At 32.6% G+C, this 24,401-nt stretch overlaps 1 protein-coding gene across 2 annotated transcripts; it reads right to left on the bottom strand.

The window, feature by feature from the left end:
• Window positions 1–1,554: 1,554 nt before the first annotated feature.
• Window positions 1,555–24,244, bottom strand: LOC105328388 (sugar transporter SWEET1). Of its 2 annotated transcripts, none has more exons than XM_011429245.4 (7): window positions 24,136–24,244; window positions 14,605–14,707; window positions 12,916–12,993; window positions 12,187–12,310; window positions 7,416–7,577; window positions 7,115–7,234; window positions 1,555–6,016 (listed from the first exon to the last, which is right to left on the bottom strand). In XM_011429245.4, the coding sequence occupies exons 2-7, from the start codon at window positions 14,670–14,672 to the stop codon at window positions 5,909–5,911; spliced, it is 660 nt and encodes a 219-aa protein (XP_011427547.2). In that variant the 5' UTR covers window positions 14,673–14,707; window positions 24,136–24,244; the 3' UTR covers window positions 1,555–5,908. The 2 variants fall into 2 exon arrangements, with proteins under 2 accessions (XP_011427547.2, XP_011427548.2); XM_011429246.4 differs by having other exon boundaries at window positions 24,148–24,235.
• Between the last annotated feature and the right edge of the window lie 157 nt (window positions 24,245–24,401).

Genomic DNA, 24,401 nt, shown 5'->3' with positions numbered 1-24,401 from the left:
ACCCTCAGGTGAGCTAAAAAGGTTAAGTTTACAATTCAATAAGAACAGACTTTGAAAATTTTCGTAATAAATATTGACAATTTTTTTACTTTTTTAATCTTTAGCTTTTTAGATCTGTGTCCAAACATAGAATTGTGAGCTAATCTCTGTATCTTGCTTATAATTCGAAGCTTAACACTCAATATGGTTAGTAAATAGAAATTGTAGGGTAACAATTAAACACAAGAAACATGCACTACATGTATAACAAATAAAGAACACAATTTATTTTTTCGAAATGAATCATATATATACATGTATATACCTACATATTTCTGTCAGCGATATCAAACTCTATTTAAACTGAATAAACTCGAGAAAATGCTGAGCATCTCAACAAAACCCTTTTGCATTAATCTACCATTACGCAAAAGATAATGCCGAATTACCGATAGAATGAATTGTATTTCAGTACCCCAACATCAGATTTTGCTTAATTTGCGCAGGTAAACTGTTTGATTTACCGTAGTCTCTGTTTTATTTGATACGTAAAAATCACGAAATACAGACGATAGTTCCCAGGTTACAAAGCATAAATAATGAAAACGAAACGAAAATTAGAACAAGCTAACACAAACGTCATGTGTGAAAACTGTCAACGCATTGAAATATTTAGCCTTAATTTACTTCACAAAATCGGCACCAATATAGTTTGCATGTTTCAAAAATTTCCCTTCATACGCGAACGGTTGCATAGCAAGTAAATTCATCATAGTCAGATCGACCCTTTTTCGTATAATGTCATGGCTGCTTTAAACAAAGAACCTCGTTTTAGAAGTATGGAATACGAGTCTTGGTAAAATGGGTATGCAAACCCGGGCCGTGGCAAAATAAAAGCCGGGGCAGATCGGCAATCGTCAATTCAAAATACGCATTATTTTGCAGCAATATTAACAGCGAATACACATATACTGGTCCATCAAATATCCCGAAATTTTAATGAGATTGGCAGATTAATACCTGCCAATTTTTTGTTTTGCTCAGACCAAGTCTTGCCTACCCATTTTACCGTAGGTAATTCTTACCGTATGCCGAGCCCGAAGCTATTAAACTGATTAAAACACGCATTTCCTTTATTATTATTTTCGTAATAACTCAGATTTGAATCAGAATTAGCACTTAATTTTTGCAATTTATATTTTCCTTCCCATAAAGATAATTTATGCTAAACTACGTTGAATTGAACTAATTAGTTCTTGAGAAGAAGATTTTTAAAAATGCACCCCCCTTTTTCTACAGTTTCAAGGTTTTCTCCGCTTTGAATACAGATCGGACTTTTATTTCTGCAATTTATATTCGCCCTCCCATAAGGATGCTTTGTGCCAAATTTGGTTGAAATTGGATAAGCGGTTTTAGAGAAGAAGTTCAAAATGTAAAAAGTTTACAGACGGACAGACGGACGGACGGACGGACGGACAGACGGACAGACGGACGGACAGACGGACGACGGACAAAATGTGATCAGAATAGCTCACTTGAGCTTTCAGCTCAGGTGAGCTAAAAAGATCAAAGCCCTTTTCTTTTTCCACATGTTTATTTTGCATACATGTAAATACAAAGAATGAAAACATCAATTCTATATTAAGAAATATATACCCGCAGAATATTTTTTTAAAAACTTCAGAAATAACAATATAATTATAGGCATTAATCATTTTTTTTCGCAACTTTTGGAAAATCCTTCAAATCTATGCCAATTCTCAAGATTTTATTAGGGTGAGAACCTAGTAAGTTGCAAGAACTTGTGTTCGTACCCTTTGTATATCATATATACAATAAGATATGTTCAAACCAATCCTCAAGATTTGTCTCCTCTTTCTGTAAGAATCACACCATAACTTAATATAAAGAACTATATCCATAAATGCTATTTTACTGGCATACTTCATAATTACCAACAAGAAACACATATATATTTATACTAGTAACAATAAAGCACCTCTGTCAAAGTACAAATCTTCTAATTCAGATGTCTATAATCCCTTTATTCACGATGGTGAAAGATATTCTCCTTTTCTTTAAACAATAAGATATATCGACATTTGACAACACCGGATAAATCAAAATTCATTATAACTATGTAAAGTATTGTAAATTCAATATACTTTCATAATTAATGTAAATATTACTTTGTATAATGAATAATGAAATATGCTATAAGCATGAAAAGTATATGTATAAACAATAACAGAATTCAATATTAAAAGACCATAACAACGCATAACATCATTTGCATACCTTCTCATTTCAATAAAGAATGAAGCTTTGGTGTGTCAATGTTGAATTGGGAAAATCTGAATGTCTGAAAAAATAATGAACATGAGGAAAGTTCAATGAGTTGACCCCCAGTCAATGAAAATGTGGAAGTTCATCGTTTTCTTTACGTCTACATGCACGTTACAATTGGTATTCAATTTGAAAACAGTTGAAATTGAAAATTAAGTCAATAACGTATTGCATTTATAATTAATGAGGTGTATGATACTTGTCAAATGAATAAAGTCATTGAGCAATAACAAAATCAAAAATTAGCCCCCCCCCCCCCCCCCCCCCTCCCCCCATTAAAAGTTATCAGTGTTTACATGTCTATGCTAAAACAATTCTTTCACATACTACAAACAGCATGTGTGCACAGATATCTTCTACTGAACATAGCAAGCAAATATCACAAACTTTTGTAGTGTACATCTCTGTGGAGCAGGGTTATCAATGACTAGATACATATATATATACATGTAAACTGTAGTAATAGCCCCAGAAAGTACATGTAAATGACCTTACATATGTAATAAGGCAAGATATAGAGATCACAATTCTTTGTGGCGTAAACAAGAAAGTTATGATTTTGTTATACATAAGAAAAATTATTGATTACAATAAAATTATTTTATTTGCATGTCAACTGTGGACAAAATATTACAGTCTCTGTTAAGCACTATAAGAATGTTTTGTACTAAACATAAAAAATGAACAAGAGGACCAATCGGCCTTGGTGGTCACCTGAGTACCATAGCCCTTGGATTGACATGTCAGAGTTTAAGGTAGAATGGGACACCTCTATATTGTGATGCACTTCCTATTGAAATAAACAATAAAATCAAGTATAATTTCATAATTGTTTTCTTTTTCAAAGTTGTTCCCTAACAGCGTAGCACAGTGTTACATGTATACCTACGATTCTCTTAGTCATGAGTTCGAATCCAACTGGGGATTTTATCATATAATTTACCTTTCCAAATATTTTTAAAACCTATTTTTCGGTCAAATATTGTAAATTTTGAAATGGTAAAAGCATTTTGATTATAATCCATTTTTATTTACATTCATGTCGACAGGTATCTCATACCACCTTAAGCTTCATTTTGAAGTCTAAATCCTAATCTGTGACTTCTCTGACTGTTGTCCCACTTTTATTATTTGATGTTTGAAAAACAATAATCCATACAAATGTGTGTGTGTGTGTGTTTGGGGGGGGGGGGGGGGGGGTGTGTGTTGTTACAAGAGTTGCGGGAATATAGGTTTATCTTTACCTTAGTTACAGGGGCAAGCAATTGTAAGAGACCTGCTGGCCTTTAATAGTCAATTTTTATTTTTTTAAAAATTCAAAGTTTCATTTAGAATGCTTTTCAAGATGGAGTTAAAATTGGTATGGATATGACAAACAGCAATTACCCAAGTAAAAATACATGTTCTATATATGGTCATATTTATCAACCACCCCCCCCCCCCCATTACCAATAAAAAGCCTCAACTTTTATCTCATGGTCTGAGCAGTGAATTTCACAATTGAACTTAATTACATTATGAACATGATAACAATGCATGACTTATCTCCCACGACTGTGATAGTACAGAAAAGAATATTAAATCAATACATTTACAATATGTGGGCATATTTGCCCCACCCTTGAGTCTTAATTTAACTCCTGACCTGGGGAACATGAATTTCACATGTAATTTAGGTAGAATTCATGACATCATAACCATGCATTTAGTTTTTCTCAAATGTATATGGAAGTAAAGAAGAAGATTTTCTGAGATTTATTACATTTTTACTACATTGCCATATTGGCCCCACCCTAAAGCCTGAACCCTTGACCCTGGGGCCATTAATTTCATAATTTTGATAGAGGACTTCGTGGACATCATAACCATACATTTAGTTTTCCCAACATGTGTGAAAGAAGAGAAGATTTTTGAAAATTTGGCGTTTTTTGCATATATGGTGTCGTAGGGGTGTAGAGATATGAATTTTACAATTTAGATTCCTCTTACTATGGAGATGCTTCACACCAATATAATAACAATCAGCCTAGTAATTTTCAAGAAGTAGTTGAAAATGTAAAATTGTTAACATAATGGATGACACATGACGATAGACGAAGACCAATTGCAATAGGTTACCAGGTGACCTAAAAATCTTAGCTCAAGTTGTTGAATCTCTCGACTGAAGTTGAACTCTCAAACATAATAATTCTTGTTTTCTAAATTGTATTATATGAATTTATGATTAATATAAAAAACATAACAATTAAAGAAAAAATGATGGTTTGCATAACACTGAGATCGATCAATATACTCCAGCTAGTGTTAACAAATCTTCCTGCATGGTGTTTAACAGAACAGCATGCAGAAATAACTCCCATAACTTGTACATGTAATTAATCTACAACATATAATCAGCTGTTATTGGACCCATTGGTAAAGTTATACATGTAGTTTTGGTAATTTGGAAAATATGTTTTAAAACATAAAAGCTTTATTTGTACCAACAATGGAAGCTATCCTATATCAACCATGACTGTGTATTCTATCAATTTAATACTTTCTGGTTATTTCTTAAAAGTCCCAACACAAGGTGAAACTGTTTCTCATTAAAGCCTTTAGTTAAAGAATGAATTCAAAAGTCACCAAACTAATTCTATACATGCAGCTTTAAATCTAAGCATCAACTCATATTTTGTATGAACAGTAAATATCAAGTATATATACCGGTACATAAAATTAAAACACAGGGATAATTCTATGCAAGTTATCATGGACACTGGATTCCAGTGTGACAATATGTTCTTTTTTTTTTGGTAGTTTATTACAATAATACCCATAAGTTCTTTTTTGATACATGTAAATTCAATTACCGGTAAGTACAGAGGATGTGTTTGTTTGTTGAATCAAGAAAACCTGAAGGTTTGCTTTCTATTCAATTGTCATTTGACTTTTAAAATCTGTTTGCAATATTTTTTTTCTCCAGAAAATGGATATACCCTAACAATAAAACACTCAAAGAGAATACATTGGAAACAACAAATTGTATTCCCTTAGGCTTCTGACCTACATGTATGGACTGACCTCCCAAAGAAATGTTACTCATTTTATGCTATGTGGGTACAAACTATTGCTAGATTTTAAAAGAAATCAATTTATCAGCATAAATAAAAAACATGAACACTCAAGTAACCTCATAATAATGTTAACATCTATATATACTTGTCAACAAAAAAAAGTTTGAAAACAAATACATCCCTGAAAAAAACATTACATGCTATATTGAAGTATTGTAATTCATTTTAATTTAATCCCAAAAAAAAATTACATACAATACTGAAGTACTGTAATTCGTTTTAATTTTTAAATACATGTAATAAAAAACAAAACTAGCAGAGTATTGTGTTTTGCACAAGAGTAAAAATATAACAATATGAACTATCATTTTACTAAGCATTAAAAATTCTCAATTGGTGCAATCAACATGAAATCACATAATTTTAATTCAAACTAAATGTAGGAATTACCATTGCAGGCTATCTTATTTACCAAACTATCTGAATTTGTTGCTTGTATTTCATTGGTCAATCTATAGATGAACTAGTTACAAGACTTCAATGGTAATTTCCTTTGAGGCTGTTTTGGATTTAGGATAGACAACAAAAAGCCCCAACTGAAGGATTCCTAGGGCTATTCCTATCAAATTAGGCGTCTGTGTGAGAAAAAAAAGGCATTTGTAGAGTAACACACCGGTACTATAATTATACAATGCAATCAGGGATAAATTTTTACCTCATTTAGGATTTTTAAAAATTTTCATTTATATGTCAAAATTTATAATAGCATCTTTAATATTTCAGGTAAATATTTCTATGGTCATACAAATTGATACCAAACAGAGTTGCACAGCTTTATTTTTTTTTACATACTGTACCTGAACCAGACAAAGTATCAGATATCAGTTAGATCACAGATCTGATAACATTTTTTTATTTTGTCGGGTTTTGTAGTTTCATTGATAATACATGTATAACAGGACACAAGCATTTTATCAATTTCCACAAAAACGAAGTTTGCATCATGCGGTTTTGAGTAGTGTTATAGAAATACCAGATTACACATATATAGATACGTTTTTTCCTGAAATCTGTGGACTTGGAAGGGTTTCAAATAAGATGGTTTGTTTACAAAACAGTAGGTCAAAATTAAATTTTTTGTTGCTTTTATTATATTTTTTAAAAATATTTCATTAGAAATTTTAAAAAAATACTGTGGAATCATTAGAATATTCGTGGTGGCTCAATTTTCTTAATTGGTATTCGTGGGTAGCCCTTCCCCTAGAATTTACAACTTCAATGAAAATTTTTTAGAAAGAGTATTCTTTTTTACTAAAAGTGAAAACTGACGCACCCACAAAATTAAACCCCCATGAATAAGTAAAAAAGCCAGCTTTCCACGAAAATTGGCCCCCACGAATTTAAATGAGTCCACGGTAGTGTCATTTTTTTCAATCATTTTAAGCATAAATAACTAAAAAAAACTTGTATATACCGGGTAAAGTTTTTACGAAATTAATTACATCTCATCAACATTAAATTTTGAAATCATAAACTTTGACCTTTTGTAGTTATAAAACGGGTGCGGCAAAATCATTTGAATTTCATGAGAAAAAAAACTTCAGTATAAAGAACAAAACAATATGTAACTTTGGTATAATTCCTAAAAATGCAAGCTGCAAACCTTACCTTAAAACATGAAATCACAAACAACAATAATTAATTCAGAATCATCTAATTTGAAGCTGTTTTACCTGTACATACTGGTCCTTTAACAGGGACCCATAGATAAACCACTCGACGGAGACAATGAAGTAAGCCAGCACCAGGGGGAAGGACATACAATCTGTACTCCGCTGTCGAAACACGTCAAACTGAAGCATAATAACTCAGTCTTATACACTAGTTGGATTAGTGCTCAACACTATCAGTAACATTACTGATGTTGTCTGATCATGGATACATTTCAAGATTAATACCATCAATATTATATGTACTTTTTCAGCAGAAAATTGTTGTCTTGCCATCATGGGGTTTGGTCACTGATTTACTCACCAATGAGGCAAGAGGAGCTGCATAGCTGATGACAGTCATCAGGACACACATTTTCCCCAGATGCTCTATTGCAAGGTTCTGATCCTCCAGGTACACTCCAATGTACAGATATGGCACACTTATTGCAAGGCAGCCGAACACCATAAATCGACTAATCAAACTCTGAAAGGAAAAGTTTAAAATAAAGATTTCATCAAATGTTTACCAGAATATTAGTGGATGTCATCCGCGTCAACATTTGGTGAATACAACATTGTGCTGAGCAACACAGAAATCTATATCATGCATCTCATGACCAATATTACCAAAATAAATAATTTTATAAAAAACAAGAGGTCCTTGCATTATAGGTAACATAAGTTACAGTTCTTAAGTTTGTTTTTGAATCTCGGCCTTCTATATTTTCATATATAAAAGTCAGAATTCCAATGATTAATGGTTTAAACAAATTGATTCATTTCTATACTTTCAAAGACTTTTGTCTAAATAATCACATGTTGTACTTCTAGAATCAACTGTTTATCTGGATTGAAATTATAAACCTCGATCTGTTTACACCTATATATATAAATCAGGATCTTTTAAAATATTACATGCATTATAGATTTAAAAAAAATTGAAGTAAAGTAAACATGCAGTCATAAAGGAGCGCTTGCTGAAATGATTAAAAAAAAGTTATGAGTTAATTTTTTTAAGGGGCGTGACACTTTATCAAACAAGACGTCCATGGGCCACATCGCTCACCTGAGCAACAATATGCATGATAAAATCAGATAAGTGGAGTCATAATTAATACAAAATATCTGGGCTCTGGACATCAAACTCTGAACCTCGTGATCTGTAAGGCCCAAATATCATCCAGGGACCAGAGTATTAACAGTTTTAACTCCTGAGGCATTTTACCCTTTACCCCTAATGCCACAATATGACGCATTGGTCATTTCCCTTATGGCGACTTATGACGCGTCTACCCGTATATAGAACCTCAATATATTCTTTGTTTTTTTTACTTGTCTGAATCAAAATTTAGTGGCAAATAACACCTAATAGTGACCACCTTATACAGACAATTATACACAGTCAGGTATTGCAATGGTTTGACAGATATCCCGTGATACACACACCTGTTAATTTTTGTAAAATGGCGGCATCGGACAAGTGCGTATGACAGGGATTAGTTTAAGATATTCTAGATGCATTCATGATTCTGTGAGTTTATAGTTGCCCCCAAGTGGAAATAAACATAAATAATCCACTTCCTTTGAAGTTTATGACAGGAATTGGGCTGATTAGCAGTGAATTGAGGCTAATTCATGACACCTGTGCAACAATGGCAGCCTCCGAACATCGGCACATGTGCTTTGCGTCAGCCTGGGCCTATTCTAGCTTAGAAATTCAACTCATACACTATGTTGATCTTCTCCAGTATTGTATTTATAGTACTGTTCAATATTATAATTTAAGAAATTAAAACCCAAAGGAAACTAATACACTATGCCTTACATGCTATACAACGATGGGGGGGGGGGGGGGGGGTGCCCAGTAAACAAAACTTTGGCGAAGATTATTAGCACATATACGGTACCCGCAACGTTATTCTTTACAATCCTATCCTATCGTATCGTGTATCAATCCTATCGTATCATGCATGTATACTAGCTGTTCTATCGTGCGTTAATCCTATCCTATCGTGCGTTAATCCTATCAGGATTATCGTTTAATTAATCGTTTTTCCGTTTATCCTATCGTGTTAATCGTTTTATGCCTTTTTATAAGCAAGTTGAGTTATTTCAAAGTTATGAGTCAATCAGTGCGCCGTATAGGGACATTTATCGAACAAAAAATGTAAATTCCTAACCAGCCTTCTTTCTTGATACTAAATTCTCAATTCTTCAGATCAAATTAACCAGTAGTACATGAAAATCATATCTGTAAGCAGTGGAAGTGAAAAATGATTGTAAACTATCAAAGTTCTTAGGAACAAGGTAACATATTTACCTGTATATCAATTATATTAAATTGTACGCGGACTGTATACCTGTGTAAACATTAACTTGTATGTAACATTTTAAATTCGTTTTGCATGCATGATTGTTTATAGGAATAAAAGTAATTATTATATAATTAATATTTACTTAAAACAAAAGTATTATCTTAATTGAACCCGCTAGTCATGTGTATATTTTCCGTGTGATATTTGATCTCGGGATAAAATGTTCCCGGCGATCGGCTTGGGTGTGCGGTAATGAAAACAATGTCAACAAACCGTACGCGGAATGTGTACCTGTGTAACTTATATAATTTATTTTTAATGCATCATTTTTTATACAGAAATAAATATATTAATTATGATAGATTTTATATTTATTAAGAGCAAGAGTTGTATTTTCATTGAGTCCGCTATTTTCCGTGTTATATTTGCTCTAGGCTAAAATGTTCGCGGCAATCGGCTGGGTTGTTCGGTGTTGAAAACAACGTTAACAATACAAATGATTGATCATTTCAGCTCAAAAGATTTGTTAAGAAAATTTAACTGGTCATTTTAATACATTATATAACTGACGCAGCCAGTATAACAACTGGGCATTTGTTGATAACAAGAAATGTCATGTATATCTTGATTTGTACGAGTTCTTTCTCAAATTCTGCCATTATCAGGTTTACGGTGAAGATCGTTTAACGCGGATATACGTTTATCATGAACATCGTTTATCCTTTCCTATCGTGTATCAATCCTATAATATCGTGCATGTATACTGTTCTATCGTGCGTTAATCCTATCCCATCGTGCGTGAATCCTATCCTATCATTTATCTTGTAAAATATATCGTTGCGGGTACTGTACCTAATTGGTCAAATGTTTTGAAATCACTGTTTGAAAATTATTATGTTTATCCTGAATTACAATAATTATTTTAAACATTTTCATGTATAACTGTGCAGACAATAGATAAAATAGTGTGCAGGTATTTTTTACCTGAATTACCATTACTACTGGTATGTAATGTAATCGATATTATCAATAAAAATTATTAAAATGGCATAAATACAAAACTTCAATTAATTCTGATTGCAGTCATAAATAAAATATGATAGTTTGATAACATATTACTTAAGGGATGAATTTCCTTTTAGTTAAATCTTGATTGTTGTGTACTGATCTCAATTCCCAAGATATAACAAGAAATACATTATCCAAAACTAGGAAACAATAGTTTCCTAAGCTAATAAGCTACAATTTCATCAGACAAGTAAATTTTCATGTTTATCATATTTTTTATAATGTACAGGTAAAATCACCTGAATAAACTCACCTAATTAATTTCTATTAATATAGCTGTGTACTCTATAGTTAAAGTTTTAAAGAACAATCTTTTCCGATTACAGTGGTATATCATATGTTTTGTTTGACAATAATTCATGTCAATAACTATATGGTAAATGGTAAAACAATGTACAGGTAAAATCACCTGAATAAACTCACCTAATTAATTTCTATTAATATAGCTGTGTACTCTATAGTTAAAATTTTTAAGAACAATCTTTTCCGATTACAGTTGTATATCATATGTTTTGTTTGACAATAATTCATGTCAATAACTATATGGTAAATGGTAAAACAAAACCACTCATATTCCTTTAAACAGTCAAAAAAGTTTCAGGAGAAGGTTAAGAAAACCTTACAGGGAAATCTTTTTAAAGATATTTCTCTATATATTCAACTCTCCATTGTGGCCCCATCCAACCCCTGGGGGTCATGATTTTCACAACTTTAAATCTTCACTACCTGAGGATGCCTCCACATAACTTTCAGCTTTCCTGGCTTTTTAGATTCTGAGAAAAGATTTACTCTATATATACCTCTGTAAAAATTGACCCACCCAACCTCAGGGGGTCACGATTTTCACAACTTTGAATTTATACTACCTGAGGATGTTTCAACATAAGAGTCAGCTTTCCTGGCCAAATGGTTCTCTAGAAAAAGATTTTTGTAAATTTCTCAAAATTTTTCAATAATTCTCAATTATCTCCTCTTGAAAAAGGGTGCATGTCCTTAATTTTCACAAATTTGAATCCCCTTTGCCTAAGGGTGCTTTGTGCTAAGTTTGGTTGAAATTGGCCCAGTGGTTCTGGAGAAGTTGAAAATGTAAAAAGTTTACAGACAAACAGACAAACTGTGATCAGGAAAGCTCACTTGAGCTTTCAGCTCAGATGAGCTAAAAATTGTTTCTTCCCTAATCCCTATCGCCTTAAATTGTGTGATCGATGTGAGCTACAAATTTGGATGTTAAAATGGTTTAGTTGCAATTGGCTCTGTGGTTCTAGAAATCTTATATAAAGAAATCTCAAATGTCAAAATCAATGTTCAGATGGTTATCCTTATACGCAAACTGTTTATTAAGAATTAAACTTGATTGGTCACGTGATCAAATCCTGTGAATCCCAGAGGGCTTATCAGAAGATTTGATCATGTACAAACCAAGTTCACATCACTGTGAACTTTTTAACATTGCCTTTATTATTTATAATTATGTTAATTTGAGAAAGGCAAATCATTCAGAATAAATAATATAACGGTGGTTTTATGTTTACAAAAATGAAACCATCAAATGATAAGCATGTGCAATTATCATTTTGATGTCATGAAAAAGTTCAAACAGAATTTATTGTTTTCGTTATTCTATTGGCATATTTGCAAATGTAAATATTATAAAATGTATTTTATACATGTATTTAATAATGATCAACACAATAACAGTATACCACTAACCTTTCTTAATGAGTAAATGTAGAAAAATATCACATAGATAAGCGCCAGAATAGCACCGAGGGCGTTGACTATAATCAGAGACTGAATAGATGTAAGGAGTCCATATTTCACCCACAGACCCGCCCTGAAAAACAAAGTGATTGATTATTGTAAAATGTTGCTGATCAAAATCAATTTACCAGTACTCTATCATTCTACTTTATGATACATCACTAAAATTTATACCGGTAATTAGTTTACATATATATATATATATATTGCATCAGCCAAAGAGATGTCTTCTACAGTCAGTTACTCAAAAAATATATATATATACATGTATATTTTAAAGATCTTTTTACTACATGTTACTAAAGGATAGACATCTAAAACCTAAACATTAAGCAAAGAGACTTTTCAGAACTTTTCAACAACAAAAAATTAGTCTCTAGTTTTAGAAAAACTCAAATTGACCTGAATATCTATGACAAATTATCACTTTTTAAATATAATTCCATGAGTTTAATTGACATAAATTTTTGTAAAAAAGAATTTAATAATCACTTACTATTGAAATTTATTTTGACTTGTTCGAAACCTGTATTTGTCAACATATTGAATTTTACATGTGAAAATTACAAAGACCCATGCATTCTAAAGCATCAGTTCTCTCCTAATCAACTATTCAATGTAAATTGTAAGATTTAGCAGCTATTTTAGGTGCTGTCAACATTTTCATTGCTAACTTACGCAATAAGGTTGGCAACAAATGGTGCTGGAGAAATATCCCCTGTGCTTCCCTTTTTCCAGATTCGGAAACATATCTCACTGTGGAAGTATTAAAACAAGTTAAATGATATTAATGATAAGAAAGATTAGACTGGCTAATTTTATCAGACTTAATTTGCTTAAAGAAAATCCTTGGAACAAGACTTTTAGTTACTTAAAATAAAAATATTTCATTAATAATATCCATGAATAGTACATAAAAAAGTTATGATATTGGCCATACACATACATACTTATAATATAAGGTACCGCTAGATATCAAGAAAAGGGCAAAATGCTGGTCCTTAATAATGTATATTATACCCCCCCCCCCCACCCCCCACTTTTATTCCAATTTTGGCAAAAGTGTGTATCATTTACACTAGACTTGAGGGTTATGAATTTATGATTACTGATGTTGTAAAATAAACTAAAGTTACAATAATAATAAAGGCCCATAGGGTTGGTGATTATCTCTGGTTTCTATGGTGCTAAGTGGAGAGTAATTGACATCCTCTGGATGGGACACCAGTGCATCGCAGGTAAACCCCAAGTGTAATTTAATGGTACTCAATTGCAGCTGGGTGGATTGAGGCTTGGAGATAAAGTGCCTTGTCTGAGGAAATAACACACCATATCTTGCAACTACAACACTATGACCACTTAGCAATGCAGGGCTCAACAAAGTTAAATTTTGGAAAAATGTTGCCTAGCTATGAAGGACCTGGAGAAAATATTGGGCTATCATTAGGTCAATTGTAGATATACCGGTACAGTAAAACTTGTTTAGTACGAACACGGATATAGCGAATTCTCGGATATAGCAAAGTTTTTTTGAGTCCCCAGTAAAATTCTTAACAAATCTTTCCAAAACTTTACGGTTATAATGAATTCGGATATAACGAATTTATGGATAGAGCAAACTCATTTTGAGTCCCGTAGAGGCGGAATTTAACACTTTTATAACAAATTTTTTTAAAGTTTGCATTACCATTTATCATAATAGTTTGAATGAGTTTGTTTTCATAAATATTTTTCTCAATTCACAAACCAATTATTAAAAGGTATCAAAGTAATGTATTTTTATTTTAAGCCTTAATCAACAAAAATTATAGTCTGGTGAAAGAAAACATGTATATAGTGAATTCACTATAGTATACAAGTTGGCCTCGGCAATAGATCATACTGAGCTGTTCCCTGCATCAAGGGAAAAAATTCGGGTCTATTGACTGTTCAGGCATTAAATAATTGTTTTATTACCTAATTTCGTTTTAGTATTTTGTGTTCACATTTATAATTACAGGCTTTCATACCATTATGCATTCAGGTCATTGTTAATCAATACTAAGATGACCTAAAAGATAAATTTTAAGAACAATAGTAAAATAAACATAATAAAGTTATCTTTTAATCTTGTAGCAATTAAACTTTTTTTCCAAAATAAGTTGCCGGTCCAATAGATCACAGTCTATATATTGACCGGCGGTCCAATAGATCACAGTCTATTGACCGGCGGTCTAATAGATCGCAGTCTATTGACCGGCAGTTCAATAGATCACTTTCAAACCTGTATACAATTACAAAAAAGACGAAAATATTTAATCTGTAATAAAACAAGAAAAACCCTTTGATTGAATTATTCACCAGATAATGCTTATTGCACTAGCTTACATGCCAACAAACTGTACAGCAATGGAGGAAAAGGAGCAAATCCATCCCAGGACCAAAATAATCTCCATCAACACTCCCAAGATGTCACAACTTCACACATAACCTGAAAGCAGCCAGAAATACACACTGTGCTGTAATAATCTCAGTGTATTTTTTGTACAATAAAGGCTTACTGGTACATGTAATCAAGTATAAAAATCAAAAGAGCTCTAGCACAGTTGCACCTCATTAATGTTAAGGGGTCACAGTCATTAGAATTTAGAGAAATTTTGGGAATGTTTGAAAAATAATTTTTACATTATAAAATTCTTCAGGCATAGAATTTTTACAAATAAATCTATTTGCAGGTTAGTTAAAATCACTGAGCAAAAACTGATGAATGGTAAAAAATGTTCGATATTTTTAATTATATTACATCATTAATCTCATAAAAATTGAAATTTAAGAAACCTTTATCATACATATAATACAAACGGACAAATAAAATAAAATCACATATAATATCATTATTCGTTGCTCATGCATAACTTGAATAGGTATACAACACAATAAATGACTGCTATGATTTTATGCTATAAAGCAGGGTTGTCTCTAAAAATTGAAGTAAGAGGAAATGAAAAAGTAGAAGGGGGGTCTGGGGGTCTTAATTGCTTATAGCTAGATACTGTTTGAAATGCAATAATAGCCGGGTAATTAGGGCATTATAGGCGGGGGAATTCCCCGCCTCCCGGGTCTTGGAGACAACCCTGTATAAAGACAAGGATTAACAAATTAACACACAAAGAAATAGTTGTGCATAAGAGGATGTATTATTCTAGATAGCATTAGAAGTTGATTAAAAAAGATTGTTCAAAAGGTTCCAAAATTTTTAACATCTAAAAATCAGTAATCTAATTCACAAATAACAAAAGTATAACTAAATCTAACAAAAATTATCAGGAATCTCCTCACATAAACAACTCCACCTACTTTAACAGTCTAGTTGGACTCCCAAAACAGAGTCGACAGAAGTGAATTTATTTTGGACTCCGTTTTTTTAGTCTTTGCATGCGCACTTGTACAAAATATGATGATTTTTCAATGAAAACCTGGGGTCCACAAGAAATCATCTTGCAAAGTGCTGCATATGTGTTGGCAGACTTCTAACAATGTCTTTTGACATACCCCAGATATAATTTACTATTGATCGTATTTGCACAAAATAGGGGTTGATTTGAACTTAAGAAAGTTATTTATCAACAAAGTTTGATGTTTGGACAGTCAGGGGTGTGACTGAAATCAATCATATTGAAAAAATAACTGAATTATTGTCATTTCTACTAACTTACAGACTTACCAATTTGATAAAAAATGATGAAATACAGTCTGTCTATTCATTTTTCAGAGGTTACTCTTTCTCTTAAAATAAACTCCAAATAGTTATGACTGTTTTTCATCATTATTCTAAATATAATCGATTTCAGTTATTACTTAAATTCAGTTTTATTACTAGAAATCATCATTTTTAAATAAATTGGTAAGTGTGGGTGCACTTGATTATCTCATTTGTTTGCAGGGGTGCACTATCAACTGTGAGTCAAGGTGTTTATCCACACATGGGACCATGGCCGGATTATATTATAGTATACTATGAAGTTAAATGGGTTGGAAGAATAAACTTGGGAATGGAAATACTGAAGATCGAAGCACATATTTTCGTTGGGTCAAAATTTCGTTGTTTTAAACCTAATAAAATTTTGTTGACCTTTAATTTCCTCAAATTGTTATCTCTTTGTATTCACTAATACTTTAGTTAAAATTTTGTCATGGATTTTATGCGCGGATCTAGAGGGGGGGTCGGGGGGGTCCCGACCCCCCCTGGAAAATGAAAATTTATTAAATTTACATAGTAAAATTATCGCGAAAATATGCCTCGGACCCCCCCTGGCAAACACAATTATCCTTCGGACCCCCCCCTGGAAAAATTTTCTGGATCCGCGCATGGATTTAATTTCTTTGATTTATACTGCCAACGAAAATAACGAAATTAAAGCCATAACGAATATTTCTGCTTCTAAAGTATGATAAAAACAAGTACAAAAAATAAAAAGATGTGTACATTATGTAGTTAGTAGAAATGACAATAATCAGTTATATTTTGATATGATGGATTTCAGTTACACCCCTGACTGTTGGACAATTATAATATTTAACAAGCAATACTTTTGTGTTTTTCATGGAATTTTATCGTTACTGAAAGGTTAATTGCATTAAGTTTTCCTTTTTCCGTATTTTGTTACATTTCTAAATCACCAAACTGATAAGTACATAAACAAACAAGAGGCCCATGGGCCACATCGCTCACCTGAGGAACAATAGGTATGATAAAGTCAGCTTAAGTTCAGATGACACGTTCCTCGAGAATCTTTTTTCTATCTCCTCGTAATAAAGATTTCTTATAAAAAATATTAATTTTATAATTACTTTAAAAATGTTCAAAATTGACTTGGATTTGGTTACTTGTCTAGATGGTCGAGTGGTTAGAACCGTGGCCGCACACTACCAGAAGTGTATAGGTTCTAGAGGTCGTGAGTTCAAAACCTCGCCCCGGCGGAGATATAATTCTTATATAGTGAAATTCGCTGTGCTGTACATGTATTTATTTTTATATCAGCAATTCAAGTGTATTTTCAAGAAGATTATATAGGAAATTGCATACTCAAGTATTTTGCAGAAATGCCTGGTAAGGTACCCTAATTTTTTGCTAGAAAGCTTGTCAGAGTAGAAGTAAACCATTAACAAATTCCTGGAAAAAGTTATCTAAAATTGAGGAACGTGTCGTCTGACCTTAATGGAGTCACAATACAAACAATCTGGACAATGTACAATAATACATGTAGATCCTGTATAAATAAAATCCATTTTCCCCCTTGGAACTCGGATAGCCCTCATTGCTGCCAATATTTACAAGAGCAGACTTAAATCACCGCTCCTGCACATATATAGGGACTCAACTTTACTCAAGCAGGGATGACCGCACACCTAAGCAACTCAACATGTACCAACGTTAACGCAAGCAGGGATAACACTCATTCCATCCTTACCTGTTCAAGTTTAACCCCAAACATCGCTGGTCATAAAGCAATAGACACTGTCCCTATATATGTGCCAGCCTAAAATAATTCATAGTATCTAAAAATTGGAAATCAAATATAAACAAACTAATCCGGCCTAACCCAAAACTACTTATGCAGAACAACTTATATACATTGAATATTTATTATTGTATAAAAATAATCATCACAATAATTGGTTAACAGTGGATGAATTAACTAAAATAATCAAGAATCAATAAATCAAGGGCAATTACTCAATACAGTAATACAAAAAGAGATTCTAATGAAAAAATAGCTGCCTGCTTCAATTCTATAGTCATATCACATGTTGAGTATTGCAGTTCTCAAAAAGATCCTTTACAATTGTTTATATATGGGATATTTAGCTGCATCAAACTCTGAACCTTCTTGTGAGGCCGAAGGGATCATGATTTTCACAACTTTGAATCTACACTGCCTGAGGATGCTTCCACACAAGTTTCAGCTTTCCTGGCTGATTAGTTTCTGAGAAGAAGATTTTTAAAGATTTACTCTATATATTTCTATGTAAAATTTTAACAACCCCCCCCCCCCCCCCCCCCCAATGTGGCCTCAACTTACCCCCAGGGATCATGATTTTCACAACTTTGAATCTACACTACCTGAGGATGCTTCCACACAAGTTTCAGCTTTCCTGGCTGATTAGTTTCTGAGAAGAAGATTTTTAAAGATTTACTCTATATTTTCCTATGTAAAACTTCGACCCCCCCCCCCATTGTGGCCCCACCCTACCCCCAGGGGTCATGATTTTCACAACTTTGAATCTACACTACCTGAGGATGCTTCCACACAAGTTTCAGCTTTCCTGGCTGTTTAGTTTCTGAGAAGATTTTTAAAGATTTACTCTATATATTCCTATGTAAAACTTTGACCCCCCCCCCCCATTGTGGCCCCATCCTACCTCCGGGGGTCATGAATTTCACAACTTTGAATCTACACTACCTGAGGATGCTTCCACACATGTTTCAGCTTTCCTGGCTGTTTAGTTTCTGAGAAGAAGATTTTTTAAGATTTACTCTATATATTCCTATGTAAAAATTCGACCCCCCATTGTGGCCCCACCCTACCCCTGGGGGTCATGAATTTCACAACTTTGAATCTACACTACCTGAGGATGCTTCCACAGAAGTTTCAGCTTTCCTGGCTGTTTAGTTTCTGAGAAGAAGATTTTTAAAGATTTACTCTATATATTCCTATGTAAAACTTCGACCCCCCATGGTGGCCCCACCCTACCCCCGGGGGTCATGAATTTCACAACTTTGAATCTACACTACCTGAGAATGCTTCCACACAAGTTTCAGCTCTCCTGGCTTTCTGGTTCTTGAGAAGAAGATTTTTGAAAATTTCTTGAAATTTTTCATTAATTTCTAATTATCTCCCCTTGAAAACGGGTGTGGCCCTTAATTTTCACAACTTTGAATCCCCTTTGCCTAAGGATGATTTGTGCCAAGTTTGGTTGAAATTGGCCAAGTAGTTCTTGAGAAGATGTTGAAAATGTGAAAAGTTTACGGACAGACGGACGGACAGACGGACGGACAGACGGACAGACGGACAGACGGACGACAGACAAAATGTGATCAGAATAGCTCACTTGAGCTTTCAGCTCAGGTGAGCTAAAAAGAGCTATGATTGCTAACAAAAACTGGCTGATCAAGCGATGATTAAAAACGTCTTATTTGTATTGAAAAAATAGGATTGATTGATTAGAGGCCTAGAAAATTAAACAAATTATCACTCTATATAGATGCAATAACTCTTTAAATTCAGATCAGATACCAGGTAATTAACATCAAAACAATTATATTTTTATTGCTTGCAACCTTTCCAGTGTTAGGAAATCATGTTATATACATATTTATTCAAGATGATTGAATAATTTAGCCTAAAAATGATTGAAATTTAACATAACAATGATAAATAAACATATCCAGGCGTTTAATTTACAAGCTAGTATTTCTAAGCCGTTATAGATGTGGGCGATCGAAGTTAAAGGAAAATTTTTCATTTTAAAAATTAATCTTACATAATACAAGTAAACAGTTATGAACATATATATGACATAAATATGACACATAAACATACATATATATTTTTGAAACTCTAAAAATTAAGGGGCATACCTCACACTTTGTTTACCTTAGAAAAGCCATTTTACCACAATTATGCATGATGGAACCAGACTCTAAACTAAAACTGACCACTAGCACTAAATTATACAAATGTAAAAGAAATCTGCAACAGCAAGCAATTTAATTTAGAATATCACATATCGAAGCAAGAGCAGTAGATCTTAATTAAATTTTACCCATAATCAACTCCAATAAACATAGTTCTTAGATCTGACTCAGATTTGAAAACAATTCTGAACAATTATATTGATACTAGGATAAAAGGTTAGGAGATGTTAAGAGTAAGGATCATATACTACTATACTCTGTATCCTGAGTGTTTGCTTCCACCACTTTTGGCTTGATATTTCGATAATAATAAATACCTCTGTGCTCAAACTACGTTAAAGCAGTAATATGAAAAATGTCCAGATTATCTGTTTTGAAACGCCCCCTCCACTGCTTAATGTTTCAATACACATCCCAAAACATAGGTAATCACAGATTACAAAGCTCACCAAGACAAGACATCACCCTTATGAGACTTCACCTTTATGAGACCACCTTTATCATATTAAATGAAAATCATTCTTTATGATCTTGGATATTCATGGATTCTGTTTTGACACAAAATCGTATATCATCTGTTAAAAAATTGTATGATAATCATATGTTCATATGTTAATCAATACAATAATATAAAATTAAATATTGCATCCTATCATATTTACAACATATATCATATAATACAATAAAATACCATAATAAACAATAATGAGATATGATATTGTAACGTATGATATATGACATTGTATTGTGTTATACGTTATTGTATTTGATCACATAATACAATATCATAATATACAAAACAATATAGTATTATATTACAATACCATATTACATAATACATCATAACATTGAAACATATGATATGATATTGTATAATATAGTATGATATTGTATGATACTGTATCATTTTTGAAACATTATATGATATTGCATCATCTGATACAATATAATTTGATACAACATTGTATCATATCAAATGATACAATATTATGTGATAAAGTAATATAATATATAATACAACATTATATTATACATATTGTATCATATGATACAATAATATATTTTACAATATCATACAATACAATTTCATGTGATGTAATAATATCATATTATAAACCAATATCATATTATACAATATCATATGATACGATATTATATAATATTACAGTATCATATTATACAATTTCATGTGATATAATTCTATATTACAGAAACTAATATCATATTATACAATATCGTATGATACAACATTATAGAATATACAATATTGTATCATAAGTTACAATATTATATTTTGCAATATCTTATGTAATAGTATCATGTGATAAAATAATAAATTAATAATACAATATAATATTATACAATATTGTATCATAATATACAATACTATACATAACGATATCATGTTACAATATCATAACATAAAATATCCAAAAAAATGATACAATATCATATCGTATCATATAACTTTTTATAATATTACATATGATATTATATTGTATCATATTAAACAATATTGTTTCATACCATACAATACTATATCAAAGGAATCATGTTATATCATTTATCAACAAACACATCTATCTATCGAGCAGGTTTGAGTGAGGTAGGAGATTTCTTTAGCATCCTTGATAATGGAGATCAGGCTCTGCATCTGAAGCAACCTCTGCGTTTCATTTATAATATAGTTAAATCAATTATGCAAGCTATCATCTATAAAACATGTGACCTGTTCCAAAAAAAATAAACCTCATCCAACATCCGAAACCTATGGCTCAGATTCAGCATTCAAGCTTGTCAGGTACATCAGTATACATAAGACGCATCTCCATGCAAGTTTGGTGAAGTTCATACCAGTAATAACTAAGATATCATCATCAGAGGGCACTAGCAATTAAAACCTTAACCTGCTCCAGCATCCGCAACCTATAGCTCAGATTCAATATCCATGCCTGTCAGGTGCATCTGTATCATAAGACACACCATCCATTCAAGTTTGGTGAAGTTAGGACCTGTAATAACTAAGATATATTTTTTAGCATCCTTGATAATGGAGATCAAGCTCTGCATCTAAAGCTTCCTCTGTGATTCATTCATATTACAGTTTAATCAACTATGCAAGTTTGAAATAGTACTATTATCTATTAAACATGTGACCTGTTCCAAAAAACTTAACCATATCCAGCATCTGAAACCTATAGCTCAAACTCAGCATTCAAGCCCGTCAGGTGCATCAGTATCATAAGACGCACCATCCATGGAAGTCTGGTGTAGTTAGAACAAGTAATAACTAAGATATAATCATCAGAGGGCACCTGTTTCAAAAACTTTAACCAGCTCTAAAAACCTTAACCTCCTCCAGCATCCGAAACCTATGGTTCAGATTCAGAATTCAAGCCTGCCTGGTGCATCAGTATCATAAAACGCTCTGGTGAAGTTAGGACAAGTAGTAACTAAGATATAATCATCAGAGGGCACCTGCAACGAAAACTTTAACCAGCTCTAAAAACCTTAACCTCCTTCAGCATCTGTAACCTATAGCTCAGATTCAGCATCCAAGCCTGCCTGGTGCATCAGTATCATAAGGCCTAAAAAAAAAATAGGTTTGTTTCCGCTTTCCCGACCGACCCTAACTTAAACCCGCCGACCCAAAATTTTTTTTCGAGTTTTTTCGTAAATTTCCGTTTTTATCCGTTTTTTGTTAAAATTTCGTTATTATCCGATTTAAAAATTTATTGTGTCCTCCAAATTTAAGTCGTAAAAACGCTTATAGAACTTATTGAGATGTCATCAGTGTTGTGTAGATGTTTGTTATTTACAAATGGCAGCACATGTCGTGCCAGTTGAGATCGAGAAATGTTCCCACCAGCCGGGGAAAAAGTTCATCACATCATTTAAATAATGACAACAAATACTTGGTTTTTTTTATCTTACCCAGTTTAATAGATAAATGGTTTAATATGCACAATTGAACAGATGGAGAGGGAAAAAAAAAAGATTAAAAAAAAAAAAAAAAAGCCGACCGACCGACCCTAATTTTTTTCAGCCTGAAAGCGGAAACAAACCTATTTTTTTTTTAGGCCTAAGACACACCATCCATGCAAGTTTGGTGAAGTACGGACCAGCAGTAACTTAGATATTGCTATCAATTGGCACCTGCGACAAAAACCTTAACCTGCTCCAAAAACCTTAACCTCCTCCAGCATCCGAAACCTATAGCTCAGATTCAGCACTCAAGTCTGTCTGGTGCATCAGTATCATAAGACACACCATCCATGCAAGTTTGGTGAAGTACAGACCTGCAGTAACTTAGATATTGCTATCAAAGGGCACCTGCAACATAAACTTTAACCTGGTCCAACAACCTTAACCTCCTCCAGCATCTGAAATTTAGGACTCAGATTCAGCATCCAAGTCTTTCAAGTCCATAAGTAGGGCCAGATGCATCATCCATGCAAGTTTAGTGAAGATAGGACATGTAATAGCTTAGATGCAGGACCTGTAACAAAAACTTTAACCAGGTCCGGACGCCGACGCCGACACCGAAGCCGACGCCGAGGGTATAGCATAAGCTCCCCCTGACTTCGTCTCGGTGAGCTAAAAAGAAAGTCTACGGGAATTTTGCATTGCATCAGTTATTAATAAGCCCGGATGATGACATTGAAAAATTACGCAAGGTGTCCCGTGTACTTCCGAATGGAGAACATATGTAAACACATCCCATTATAAATTTCTGTAAGAAATGTTAACTTTTATGATCAGTGAAAAGGGATAATTTGTTAATGAAGATATCTTGGAAATTTTCCCTTTCATTGATTTCAACTGTACTTCTTTCACAGGTATGTGTACTTTTATCAAAAATCATCAGAAAGTGATGGAAGCAATAACTTGGGACAGACTATATCATAAAAAATAGTGGTAATTATAAATAATACAACCTAGCCTATAATTGAGTGCATGCTTATGTTCATATAGTCTAATTATTTTCTAAATACAGAGTTCAAAAAGCCAAATTTAAATATCTAAATGAATCATTTTACAAATTACAGTCGAGAATTTAGTCATTTATAAACACGGCCTATAACACTGTATAACACATAAACATGACAGGGATCTGATGGCATAAATATGGTGAACATGATTAATGATTAACGAGTCGATATATTTCTTGTAATGTTTTTTAAAACAACTCCAGTTTTTATGATATAAAATATACTTACCACTTCACTTACGATGTATATAATCTATATCACGAAATGACCAGTGATAAGGGGCATACACGTGAACACGTCGAAAGTAAATATTGTGACGCGTCACTTCCTACTTTCATTTTGTGAAATTCCAATTAGTTTTATCAAACGAAATTTAAAAAGTATAACTAGATAAATAATAAAAACAAAATAAAACCAGAGTTATTATAAATTCAAAGTGTAAAAAAGTGTTTAAACGGTATTGTCATATCGTATCGGTTTTTATTTCATTATAT

Source organism: Magallana gigas, chromosome 10, assembly GCF_963853765.1.
Source record: "Magallana gigas chromosome 10, xbMagGiga1.1, whole genome shotgun sequence".
NCBI lineage: Eukaryota > Metazoa > Mollusca > Bivalvia > Ostreida > Ostreidae > Magallana > Magallana gigas.
The sequence above is the reverse complement of the archived record's forward strand: the minus strand, read 5'-3'. Positions and strand labels throughout refer to the sequence as shown.

Bases quoted from the DNA above. Each gene is read 5' to 3' on its own strand.
- LOC105328388 (XM_011429245.4), bottom strand. From the start codon at position 14,672: ATGGAGATTATTTTGGTCCTGGGATGGATTTGCTCCTTTTCCTCCATT. The intron at 12,311-12,915 runs GTAAGTTAGCAA...TTTGTTTTTCAG, and splicing joins TTTGTTGCCAACCTTATTGC to GGCGGGTCTGTGGGTGAAAT. The intron at 7,235-7,415 runs GTGAGTAAATCA...ATTATGCTTCAG, and splicing joins CAGCTCCTCTTGCCTCATTG to TTTGACGTGTTTCGACAGCG.